Source organism: Furipterus horrens, unplaced genomic scaffold (genome assembly GCF_987537825.1).
Source record: "Furipterus horrens unplaced genomic scaffold, mFurHor1.1.pri manual_scaffold_4, whole genome shotgun sequence".
Taxonomy (NCBI): domain Eukaryota; kingdom Metazoa; phylum Chordata; class Mammalia; order Chiroptera; family Furipteridae; genus Furipterus; species Furipterus horrens.
Window position 1 is genome coordinate 7,277,870 of NW_028327174.1, and position 13,113 is coordinate 7,290,982.

At 54.5% G+C, this 13,113-nt stretch overlaps 1 protein-coding gene across 2 annotated transcripts in view; it reads left to right on the top strand.

Annotated features, from left to right (window-relative positions):
- Nucleotides 1-13,113, top strand: part of TMEM184B (transmembrane protein 184B) — a 44,905-nt gene that overhangs the window by 13,218 nt on the left and 18,574 nt on the right. Inside the window, exons 2-3 of one of the 2 annotated variants that reach the window (XM_090272438.1) lie at nucleotides 9,697-9,946; nucleotides 11,432-11,597. In XM_090272438.1, coding sequence (XP_090128564.1) covers nucleotides 9,755-9,946; nucleotides 11,432-11,597 — 358 coding nt within the window. In that variant the 5' untranslated portion in view covers nucleotides 9,697-9,754. Of the gene's footprint in view, nucleotides 1-9,696; nucleotides 9,947-11,431; nucleotides 11,598-13,113 lie in introns of those variants that run through there. The other variant, XM_090272437.1, reaches the window with a different exon arrangement.

Genomic DNA, 13,113 nt, shown 5'->3' on the forward strand with positions numbered 1-13,113 from the left:
GTCCTGGCGCTCCCCGGGGGAGAACTTCTTCTGGACCTCTGGCTTCACGTTCAGCTTCACACCACTGTCACGGGGCTTCTGTCAACTGTCGAGGCCACAGGTGGTCCGTCCGTGAGGTCACCCGTGAGGCTAGTTGGCAGCAGCCTGGGCGCACCCCGCCCGAGTATCTGTTACCACGTTTTCTCCGTGCCTTTGTCCATGCTGTTTTCTGTCCCCGGGTGGGTCAGATACCTTGCCAGCATGGCACACGGTCCCTGCCCTCATGGAGCCTGACTCACAGGGTGTTAACGGAATAAGTCTGATCCCAACTGTGGTCAACGCTACGGAAGACGTGCCGCATGCAGACGGCAGTAGGTCATAGGAGATGACTGTCCAGGCGGGTGGGGATAAAGGTGGGGGTGGGGCAAGAGAGCTTTCCACTCCCCGGGACTGGCACAGTGTGGCTGGGGGGTGTCGGAGGTTTTAGTTGCAAGGAGCTGCAAAGGGCAGACGCATTCATTCAGCTGCTCCCTAATCCACTCCAAGCTTACTGAGCGCTACCTCTGTCCAGGCTCTGAAGGAGGTGCTGGGGATAGGGGCTCAGAGGACATGACCTCTGACCTCCAGCAGGTTGTGGGCTAGTTGGGGAGAAAACAGGTTGGCGTAAACTGCCCTACAGAGCTTCTTCCCTCCATCAGTGTTCCTGCCCCCGGGGGCTTCCAGCGTGTTTGATTGGGAGCTTCCTTGTTCTAGAGACAACCAGAAAATTGTTAGACTGCTGGTAAAGAGGCCTCTGTCTTGGCAGACTCACCTTCCTGTTACGCCCACCCAGTGGACCGGGTGTGTCCTGATGGGGTGCGTGGAACAAGCGCCTTTGCCCTCCTTGGCGTGGCCTCCACCTGGGAAGGTGTGTGAGAGGCTGTGACTCAGCCTCCACCCTCTGCCCTCACGCGGCCCGTCTCTCCCTCCAGCCCATGGTCCAGATCCTGCAGCCGGGCTCTGGAAGCTGTGAGGGTGGGCAGGGGCCCAGTGACGGAAAGCCTGCGTTGTGTAGCCTGGGGCTCACTGGCAGGCATTCAGTCACGATTGATTGGTTGATTGATTGATTGATTGATTCTTCTCTTCTCAATCCCTACTGTGTGCCTGGCACCTTCTGGATCCTAGAGATAGATGACTCAGTTGTGGGGGGACAAGAACCCTGTCAGAACTGACCTTTTAGTACCTGGAGTGAGCACAGCACTGCTGAGAGAGAGTGGGAGGCAGTGGGTGGGCCCTTGGGTGATGCTTAGGGTGACTGGTGAGTAGCACTCTCCACGAGGACGGGGCAGAGGGGAGCTTCATGTGCAGGGACCCAGTGTTGCCGGAGCTCAGGGTAGAGGCAGGCGGGGAGGCTGGGACCAAAGGGCCAACCAAGGCCCCGGGCTCTGCAGAGGAGTCGTGACTTGATTCCTGCTTCCTCAAGCAGCAGCCTCCCTGTGACTCTGGAGGGCGGCCCAGGCCCACGTCCCTTCACCTTTCTGGAATCCAGGACACTTGAAATCCCAAAGGTTCTTCCTAAGTCTGCAGCAAACTAATTTTGTGGCAAAAATCTGACCTGATTTGATGCAAAACTAATTATGGTTTTTAAAAATACCTCACGTTTCTCTATGGAAATACTAGGTGTTTGATTTTGGGGTGTTGCCCAGACCCCTCTGGTGCCGTATGCATAACCATATACACAGTCCCATAATCCTTACTAAAATCTGAAAAACCCTGAATTCCTAAACTTACTCGGCCCAGAGGCCTTGGCTACAGCATTGTCTAGCGAACAAACAAACTCAGAGATACCCAGGCACCTGCAGATTTTGGCAGTGTCCCTGACTCAACCTGGGACAAGGCAAACTGGCCTGGACTCTTCACAGCCTTCAGGGTGGTGTGCGAACATGGATGTACGGTATGCTGCGGCCTCACTAGCAAGAGGCAGGACCAAACCTTGACTGTGCTTTCTGCCCCGCAGCCTGGGACGGAGAGGCAGAGACGCAGGAGAGAGGAGCGGGGCCCCAGCTTTCCCATGGCTCCCAGCTCTGCTCTTCAAACTTTGCTCACACGTCCCTGCCCGTCAAAGGGCTTTCTGAGCACACGCCTCTAAGACATAGATATTGATGTGCTTGTAACTCTATGTATGTGTTACGTTACCATTATATACATAATAAAACATACACCAGAAATAGACATCAAAGGATGAGCTAAAGATGAAATAATCTAAAACTTTAAAAATTAGTTTGTTGGTGGTACGAAAAGCCTTCTGGCTTCCCATGCTTGATCATTTTTGGAAATTGTGCTTTCAGGCTCTGTGAGGGCAGCTGGAGGGAAGGTCTGGATCTGCGTTCCCTTGGGTTAGACGCTTGTTTCTAATGGCCGCCCTCCCCAGGCAGGATCCCGGGACACATAGCTGCGCGCAGGAAATGCTTTCTTTCTAAATCGGGTGGCTCGTTTTTCCATCCTGTCCGCTGCGTGTGCAGGAGGATTTGTTGAAATCTGGCTAGTACATTTCCATCCTCCCTGGTGCCAGTCAGATGCTTTTGTAAACTAAATGGAAGGTATTTTATTTTAAAGTTCTTAACACATGAGCCCCAAACCCACTCAAATGCTTTGGAAATTTTTAAACAGATTAGAAAATTGCGTTACGTAGGTTTTTAAGAGTTCAGAAAGGGGAGCTTTTGTAAGTTACAGACCAATACTGTTTTTGGGAAACAAAATCCTACTACAGTAGAAACATTTCTGCATAGCCCTTGCCTAGGTCTCTCTCAGCGAGCAGTGCCTTTCTTATTCCCTCTGATGGCGTGTTAAACGTGCTTAAGGATGTTTTGAAAACATTGCCGGGAAGCACTTCTCTTCACAGTTAATGGCTGTAGAAAAAATAGGCAAATCTGGAACAATTTTTTGGTAAAAGAAAGATGTGTTGGACTCATTTGTTAGGTGTGACACACGTTTTTGATCCCTTTTCTACAAGATAACCAGCCAGTCTTTGATTGTGTGGAAGATTCTGCTGTTCTGCTGTCTAAAGCTTTTTATTATGGAAATTTTCAAATGCACAGAAATAGAGCAAACAGTATAATGAATTTACCTGTCAGTCACGGGATTCAACAGTTAGCAGTGTTTGCGATCTTGTTGCGTATACACCCCCCCCCCTTTTAAAGATTTTATTTATTCATTTTTAGAGAGACTGGAAGGGAGGGAGAAGAAGAGAGAGAAAAACCTCTTGTGTGTGAGAGAGACAGCGAGATGGGTTGCCTCTCGCACGCCCCCAACAGGGACCCGGCCCGCAGCCCAGGCGTGTGCCCTGACTGGGAATCGAGCCGGCAACCCTTTGGTTCGCAGGCCGGCACTCAATCCACTGAGCCACACCAGCCTGGGCTTTCCTCCTCCATTTTAAAGAGTAAATCCCAGGCTTCATGTTATTTTTCAATCTTAAATAGTTCAATATGCATTTCTACTTGATAAAGACTTTAAAAACCTTTCTTATTTTGAAAGACTGTAGACTCACAGGAAGTTGCAAAAATCGAACATGGAGTTCCACATACCGTTCTTCCCCGAAATGGTGACATAATCGCTGTAGGTCAATATCAAAGCCCGTAAGTGGACATTGGTACAATACTAGTAACTGGACTACAGACAGTATTCAGTTGTCCCTGTTTTTGCGTGTGTGTAGTTCTACGTGGTTTTATCACCCGTAGGCTGATGGCGCCACCAGAACCACCGTCAGGATACAAAGAATCTCATCACCAGGCGGGGAATGCCCTGGCTTCCCTCTTTGTAGTCGCACACACCTCTGCTGTTCTCGGCCGGTTACTCCTCTGGCCGCCACCTCCCTAGATTTGCCATTTTGAGAATGTTATATAATGGGAGTCAGGCAGTAAATGACCTTTTGGGACGGACTGTTTTCAGCCACGTCCCTGAGCTCCGTGCGGTTTGCTGCCTGTATCAGCAGCTGTTCTTTTTGGTTGCTGAGTAGTGCTCCGTGGTCTGTGCGCGCCAGCGCGGACGTAACCCGGCCCCTGTTGAAGGCCATCGGGTCGCTTCCAGGTTTGGCGATGCAGGTACAGCTGCTGTGAACATTACAGTATTTTGCGTGAACATAAGTTTTCACTTCCCTAGGATAAAATGTCTAACAGTGATTCCTAGGTTGTATGGTAAGTGCATGTGAGTTTTGGAAGAAACTGCTTTTTATAAGAGACTTTTCCAGAGCGTCTCTACCATTTTGTATGCCCACCAGCGATGTCTGTGAGGTCGTTGCTCTCCATCTTCGCCAGCATTTGGTGTCATTACATTTTGTTTTTAAGTGCATAAGATAACTCACTGTGGCTTTAGTTTGCAGTTCTGAAATGGCTAATGATGGTAAACAGCTGTTTATGCATTTATTAGTCATGAATCCTTCTTGAGGGAAATGTCTACTCATGTCTTTATCTGTCTTCTAATTTGATTGTTTGTTTGTTTTGATTGTTGAGCTTTGACCACTCTTGCTATATTCCAGATGCTAGTCATCTGTCAGACATGTGACTTGTAAATGTTTTCTTCCACTGTGTGGCTTTGTCTTTTCGATCTCTTGCCAGAGTCACGGAGTAAGATTTTACGTTTTGTGACGTCCCGTTTACCAGTTTTTCCTTTTACGGGTCATGTTTTTTGGCGTCAAGTATAGGAACACTGCCTGGCTCTAGGTCTCAGAGAGTTTTCTCCTACGTCTTTAACAAGTTTTATAGCCTTACATTTTACATTTAAGTCTGTGATCCATTGTGAATTAATTTATATGCAGTAAGGGTTTAGGTTAAGGTGTTTTTTTTTGCCTCTGAATGTCTAATTGCTTCAGCACTATTTATTGAAAAAATTATTCTTTCTCCATTGATAAAGACTTTTATTTTTTTTGCCCACCATATCATTATCACACCTGACCAAACTGACTAGAATTCTTGTATGTTAACTGTTTTTAAGATATCTTTTATAAAAAAGGTTTTTTATTTATTTACTTTTAGAGAGAGGAGAAAGGAGGGAGAAAGAGGGAAAGAAACATCAGCGTGTGGTTGCCTCTTGTGCGTCCCCAACTGGGGACCAGGCCTGCACCCCAGGCATGTGTTCAACTTGGAATCTAACCGGTGACCTCCTGTTTCACAGGCCGGCACTCAATGCACGGAGCCACACCAGCCAGGGCTTAAATGTCTTTTAATCATTGGTTTATTAGCATCAGGACCCAATCAGGTCCACATGTTGCATTTAGTTATAGTGTCTATTGAGTCTTTTCCTGTAACAACCCCTCAGCCACCTTTGTTGATAAGCCACTAATTTGTTGGAAAAACCAGGTCACTGGTCCTGGCTGCTGCTTGCTCATGGCATTGTTTCACCTGTCGCACTAGCCTCGGTGTTTCCCGGGTGCGGGTGGTTAGTTCTAAAGCCTCGTTTCCATCCCAGTTCACTTTCTGGGTAAGGGCCCTTCTTAGGTGGTGCTGTGTGCTTCCCCTGCAGGCTGTTAGGAGGCTCGAAGCTGCCGGTGCCCCGTTTTAGGGATCTTGATCTTGACTGTGTGTTCACCTGTGCGGCCTGATCCATCCCTTATCAAACTCCCCATCAGCCTTTCACCTAGTGGTTTATCATCCATTGATGATCCATGTTTACAGGCATCATTTGTACTAGGAGTTGTAAAATGGTCATTGTTACTTTATTATTCTGTTTTCTTTATTACGGGGAGTTAGGTAAAGTAGAACAACTTTCTTGTCAATTACATAGTTACCCTGAAATATTACAGATGAAGCAACTGAGGCTCCGAGAGGTGAAGCCATCTGCCTGAGCTCGCAGGTGGTAGAGTCTGGCGGAGTCCTGCTTGGTGACTGCCAAGCTGAGGCTTGGTCATGCCACTTAAAGACTGCCCCAAAGTCCCCGCCATATTGACACCTCCCCTGACCCCCCGCCAGCTGTGGCCAAGGCAGTTGATGCTGCCTCCAGCTCCCTTCGTGCTGGGTGCTCACCTTGCGCCCTGCAGTGGGGACAGGCCTCCAAGTCGCCCGTCGTGCAGAGCAAGTGTGTGGAGGGGCTGTGAGCTCCCCGAGGCTGAGCCCAGGTCTTCTAGTGCCCAGCACAGTGTCCGGGGGCCTCAGGACACATTTGCTGGAGAGATGATTGTGGCATCGCCCCTCGGGGCTCTCTGCCATGTCCCTGGCAAAAGCTGAACACTCGGTCAGTTAAGAAAATAGGGAGGCCTGCCAGCACATTTCGGGTTCTGAGCTCCATCCTATGCACCCTTCCCACATCAGGGTGCACGAACTGCATTGAAAAAGGGGAGCCATGGAGGTCCTTCTGCAAACCCCTTGCCCGGGGGAGCGAATGGGCCTCACCAGCCAGCATCATCCCTGCCGGGCCCGTGTCCTGCTCACCTGTGAGACCCGGGCGGACAAGAGATCCTTCCCATGTAGGGGCCTGTCCCGAGTGTGAAAGGACGGGACCCCAGTGTCCATACCCCGCCCGCAGCAGCTGCACACTGGGAACAGTTTGTGAGGTGTAGCACCGTGTGCCGTCCTGGGTCCGGGGAGCGGGCAAGCTCTCGGAGACAGCCCTCCAGGACCTGCCATCAGCTGCCTGTCCTGGGTGCCAGCGGCCATGCGCCTGAGGCAGAATATTGCTTCAAGTCCTTTGGGGGAGCCTATGGAAACCCTCCAGTCACTCGGTGCTACCCCAGGGGGCTGTAAAGCCAAGTTCCACGTGACTTTTTCCATCTCTCAGATGGAGGAAATGTGACTGACTTCAAGGTTGTGAAAAAAAACAAGACATTGTTTGGGGAAGTGATGTGTAAACCACAGGGCGTTGCTCAACACCATGGGCATAGGCCAGGCCACGGGAGCCTCCCCGCGATGTGGGCTCCCCTCCCTGGGGGGCCCTCCCTCCCCTGCCTGTGAGGACAGTCTGAGCTGTGGTGGGACAGGCTGACCCTTCCTGGCAGGAGGCTCTGGAGTGTAGGGCAGCTCCCCCAGGCCCGCTGCAGGGACAGCGCGTTCGTAGGACCTGAGTGGGAGCCCGGCTCTGATTGGGGGGCAAGCACCTACCCTCTCTGAGTGGATTTCTGCCTGTGGACTGGATACCTGCACAGGAAAGTGAGAGGACTCTTGAGTATTAAACGTCACTTTGGCATTAAGAGGGGCGCTTGAGTGTGAGCGACAGAGCCCCAGGAAGAAGCTGGGCCTGGAGCCTGCTGGTGTCCCCTCCTGGGGGCAGGATCAGAGCCCGGCAGTTGCCCCTGCTGCTGGGGGAGCTACGCAGAGACCCCCCCACTACCCAGGGACCCTCCGCACTGCCTTTGGAGCAACACAGCCTTTGACACGCTTGCCCTGCTCTGCAGGTGAGGATTTAGGAGTCTTGGTACTTCCTCTGCCCCCCTTTCCGGTTCCCCTTGTTTGTTCATTTAGTTTGGCATGATAAACAAAGATGATGATTTACAACCCAAATCTTCCTTTTTAAGAAATATTTCTGGCACTGGTTTTCAATTCTGCAGCCATCCTTACAGGAGCTATTCTTAGACTTGTCACTGTGTCTCTTGTTAAGAGCTTGCCACCAATCTTTATATAGACACCTCCATTTTTGAGTGTCTTTATATAGATACCTTCTCCATTTTTGGTTTCTAATCTAGATCCATCTTTTGGTTGGTGTGTTAGAGATCATTTATTTTTATAGGAAAATGGAAATGTAAGGGGCTCTCCTAGGGTGAAACTTACAGCTAAGAGAGGACGTGGTGTAGATGGATGATGGCCGAGGATGCTGGAGACACTGGAGAGGGCCAGGGACAAAGCCGGAAAGCGTGGGGAGACAGTAGGGCTATGGGCCCAGGTGCACCCCGAGAAGGCCCAGGGAAACCTCCCATTGGTGCCTGTATGTTCTGTCTGAGAATATCAGCTTAGACTTGGGAATTGTGAGAGGTCATGTGGACAGCCCTCGGGGTTCAGGCTGAGATGGTTGGATTTTGGGGTTTGGACGTTTTCTGGGTCAGGCACCAGAGGCCCTCTGGGACCAGGTGAACCTGTGGGGACACAGGGCCGGTCGGCGCGGCACCTGGGACTTGAGCTCCAGCCAGGGCTCTGTGTACAGTGCCCACGCTCCCCGCTTTGCATCCGTTTCAGCAGCGGTCAGGGGTCCTCGGGTTGCATTGCAGTTTAGTTCCAGAGGCTGCGATGCCAGCAGAGCTCGTCTCCCAGGGCCTCTGCTGCAGGGAGGTTCCGCGACCTCAGGATGGTGTTTACCAGCCTGTCAACAGGTGGCAGCACTGAAGGCGACGCCTTTCAGGGCCGTGGGCACCGAGTGCAGGAGCAGTCAGCCCTCCCAGGAGCACCCAGCCCCTTCATGGTGGTTCCGGCCTCCAGCCTAGCAGTGGTCCCTGTTTGTCAACTTGGAAGGAGAACGCTAACAACAGCTTTTCCTTGGGCGACATCTGGGTTACTTTGTAGCGTGAAATCATTAATTCGTTACCACAGGTACTGAAGTTGCCACTAGGAAGTGCCAGGTGGCATGAGAGCCTGCTGGGTGGCTGCACAGGCCCGGGTGCCGTCCTCTGTCCTCTCCGCCCCCCCCCCCACTTCCCGCCTCACCCAGAACCTTCCTGCACGCGCGTTTCTTCATTCAACTCTGTCCCTTGCTTCTCTGTGACGTACCTCACATTCCTCTTGAAAGGAGGAATGCAAATCAGTAGGTCTTAAAGTAAATGTAATTGACCTTGGTGCTGAGCCGGGTGCTGGGGATTCACAGACGGAAGGGAGCGTGGTCTCGCCTTAAAGAGTGGACGGTCTTAGGAGGAAAAACACGTGTGTCAGGAGGATGAACGTGTGTGCGGGGTGACACAGGAGCCGAGTTAAAACATGGGCAATTTGAAGGCGCACACACTGGGGAGGGCCACAGAGTCTCCAGAACAGCACAGCCAGGTGGCGAGGAGCGGGTGGCAGCCATGGGGGAAACTGGGAGAAATGGGAAAGAAAAGGTGCAGGTTCTCAGAAGTGACCCGAGCGATGAAGCGGTCTTGTTAGACGGGATCTGGCGGGTATTTGCTGAGCGTCTGCCATGGGCCCGGCGCTGCCCTCGGGGGGCTCTGTCTGACATAAGGAGGCAGACGGTTAACTAACGCCTGAGTAAGTGTTGCTTGTCAGATGGAGTCAGATGGGACTGGGTGCTCTGGGGAAAACAAAGCAAGGAAAAGGGTACCTGGGGTCAGGGAGGGGTTGCCATGTTTGGGGGTGCCGGTCAGGGCAGAGACCTAAGAAGTGCTGGGTGTCTGGACAGAGGTGGGCATGCCCAGACCTGTGGCAGGAGGTGGCAGGAGGCCCGTGTGACGGAGCAGAGGGTAGAGGTGGGAACTGCAGAAGACAGATGCAGTCGGAGCCGTGGGGGCCCAACGGGCAGTCTAGTGGGCCCTGGGGAGATGGCGGGGAGCTTTTGGAGCATTGTGAGCAGAGGAGGGGCCGGTCTGGCTAGCATCTTAGCAGGCTCGCCCAGCTGCTGTATGGGGACTGGACAGCGGGGATGAGGACAGAAGCAGACACTGGTCAGGAGCCTGTTCCATTAATTCAGGGGAGACAGGGTGAGGCTGGGACGAGTGTGATGGCTGGGGTCAGGGTAACATGTGGTCAGAGCCTGGGTGCTGTTTGAAGGTGGGCGTAGGGACCCTGCCACTGGCCCCGGGAGGAGGCTGACATTGTGATTTCCTCCCTCTAGGCCAGCTCACTGTTCACGCCCAGGGTTTCTCTCAGGGAGCCCCCTGCTGCCAGGCACCATGACGGTGAGGGGGGCCGCGCTGGCGCCGGATCCAGCATCGTCCACCACTGCGGCAGCCTCACCCAGCGTCTCCGAGATCCCCGAGGGCAGCCCCACGGCCATGGAACAGCCTGTGTTCCTGATGACAACCGCCGCGCAGGCCATCTCCGGGTTCTTCGTTTGGACGGCTCTGCTCATCACCTGCCACCAGGTACTGGGGCCACCAGGAATCCCTGTGCTCAAAGGCCCCCTAGTAGGACCCTGAGAGACTTCTAGTCCAACAAAGTATCAGTTAGGCCAGGCAGGCGATCTGCAGTGGTAAATACACCACCTAATCTCCCGAGTTTCACCTGGTGACTTCTTACTCACAGCCCAGCCCAGCGCAGGTCCCGTTCCATTTTGTGGCTCCAGTGTCTTGCAGCTTCAAGGCACCATCCCTCTGACCACTAGAGGAGGGACGTGTGGGGCAGGCCCTCTGCATAGTCTACCTTTCTAGATCCAGAACTGCCACTCATCACTTCTGCTCGTTTCCATGGGTCACAACAGGTTACGTGTCCAGCCTAAGCTGCAGGGAGCCTGGGGACTGTGCCGGAGCACGTGGATGTTAGCGACCTCTTTGCAGATGAGAAAACTGAGACCCAGAGGGGAAGAAGGGGCGGGGACTAGCCTAGTCACATACAGGTCCATGGACGGGCTGGAGTAGAAGTCACGTCTCCTGTCCCCAGTGCTTTCAGGCCCCTGGCGTGGGCTGAGACGTGCCTTGGCTGCTTGAGGAAAGAGAGGTTTGAAGGTTATCAGCAAAGACGGGAGGCTGAGCCCATTTGGGTCCCCTGGCAGCTCCTCATCCACTGCCCTGTGTTCCCTGTCCCTTCAAGGACCCAACTGCTTCCAAGGCAGTTGGTTCATTGCAGACAGGGAATATTTTGTTCTTTTCCTCCCGAGCCCAGGGCTTGGCTGAGACAAGTGTGAAGTCATGAGAGCTGGGATGGGAGACGCAGGCAGCTGGGATGAGGATCATGGCTAGAACAGTTCTTGCATTTGTATGTAGCTTTTTTTATCCCCTTGCTTTCTAAAAACGAAATTTCACTCCCCCAACTGCCCAGTGAGGCAGGAGCACCACTCTGTGTCACAGCTGGGGAAGGAGGCCATCTCTGCAGCCCTGGAGCCGGGGAGCGCCCCCACCCTCCCGTCTGTCCCGCACCCCACACCATAAGTTAGTTAAGGGACGCGGTGGGGTGGGCGCCCACCTGCACGCCTGTGTTTTAGTTCCATGGCCCAGGACCAGGTGTTCAGGAAGGCGGGGATGGGGAGACACACTGAACTTCTTGCGCCACGCAAACCTGGCTGTGCATGCGGGTCCCCAGGTGCTTGTTACCAGTGGGTTCCCTGACCTGCCCTCGACTCCGATTTGGATGGTCCTCTGTGTCTGTGAGGCTGCCCTTGGCACCACTGCCTGCACCCTCAAACTTTCTGTACCCGGTGGTCTGATGCTCACAGCAGCCTCACACCGGGAGTTCATCGTCCCAGTGTCCGGGGGGGAGTCTGAGGCTCAGGGGTGCATAACCTGGTCACAGAACGAGTCAGTGGCAGAGCCACACGTCCCCCCGGCAGGCCCCCACCTCTGGTGGCGCAGAGGTGTGGGAGATGCGCTGCCCTGACGGACGGGTCTCTGGTGACGCGGCCCTTCTGCCCCCAGATCTACATGCACCTGCGCTGCTACAGCTGCCCCAACGAGCAGCGCTACATCGTCCGCATCCTCTTCATCGTGCCCATCTACGCCTTCGACTCCTGGCTCAGCCTGCTCTTCTTCACCAACGACCAGTACTACGTGTACTTCGGCACCGTGCGCGACTGCTACGAGGGTGAGGACACGTGGGTGGGGTGTGGGCGGGGTGCGGGCCGGGTGCGCCCCCCCCTCCTGCCACTCTCCCCGTTCCCCCTCAGGGGGTCACCTCTCCCTTCTGGACCCCCCCCTCGGAGTCTCCATCCAGGCCCAGACCGACAGGTTACAGCACAGGTGTAGCCAGAGTCTCACCTCGCAGGTTCCCGCCGCGACGCGGCCCCCAAAGCCCCGCCACAGTACCCGGCCGCAGGGCCCGCCCGCTGTGCCTCGTTTCTCAGTCCCCGGTGGGGGGCGCAGGCGGGAAGGACGCGGTCCATGTGTAGGTAGAAGCTCCAGGCCCAGACGGGTCAGGGTTTTCTGGGGCTCCGTGGCACGGCGCTGGCAGGCCTGGGCCTCCCTCCCCACGTGCCTCAGTTCTGAGGGCTTTGTCCCAGGACGGGCCCTGCTGCGCCCCCCGAGAAGGTGACTCACTGCTTTTCGGAGGCCTCCCTGCTGCCTATGATGCAGCAGCATCGCCTGCTCGGGTGCTGAGGGAGTGCCCAGTACAGGCCAGGCCCAGTGCTGTGCTGGGCTGCACAGAGGACAGCCAGCCCGTACCCTGCCTGCCCCCGCGAGTCTGTGCCACCTAAACCGTCACCGCAGGGACAGGCGCTCTCCCTGACCGGAGCCCAGCGGTCCTGGCCTGGGGAGGGCAGGGAGCTGAGACTTAGGGAACAAGTGGGCGTCTGTCCGGGGGAGGCTGCGGAGGAGGATCCGTTCTGGGCTAAATCGCAGGGGAGGGAGGAGTCCCCGTGTGCCCAGTCAGGGGTGTGGGGAGCTGGTGGGCGGGGAGGGGCTTGTGGCTGGAGAGCGCATTGCACCAGGAGGCACGGGCAGGGACATACACAACCTTGCAGAGCACGCAGAGAAACTGAGATCTTTCTCACTGTTTGGTGATGCATAAAAATTGGATGCAATGGAAATTGCAGGTTACAAAAATATCCATGTGGGCTGTGGGTTAAGGAGGGAGACCAGGGGCCTGAGGTCCCAGGACAGGTCATCGGCCTGGCCTGCACCCAAACAGGCCAGCAGGGTTGGGGGGGGTGGGCGGTCCTTGGATTCTAGATCCCCACTGTGATGCTCACTTGCCTCTCACAGTTCTACATTTTCCCGTCTCCTGGGCCTGCGCTTCTGGCTTCTGGGAGAGCGAACAGACGTGGTTTTCCTTGCGCTGTGGCCAGGCAGCTCTGCCCATGACCAGTTACCTGCTTCCCTGACCCAGGAGGGCTTTGTCCTTGACCCTGGGCTTCATGAATATGGGGTGTATGCTCGTCTCCTGGGAAACTGCAGTCCCTGCTCCTGTTACACCCTGAACCTATGCATTCCTGAGGACTCTCAGGGCACAGAGGGTGCCATGGACTCGGTGAGGAACCCTGTGTCCCTCACACACTGCCCACCTTGCCCCTTCAGCCACACTGGCCTTCTTTCTGGCCTGGGCACCTCAGGCGTTTGCCCGCAAAGCTCTTCTCGGGCCGACTACTCCACCTCTTCCTCCT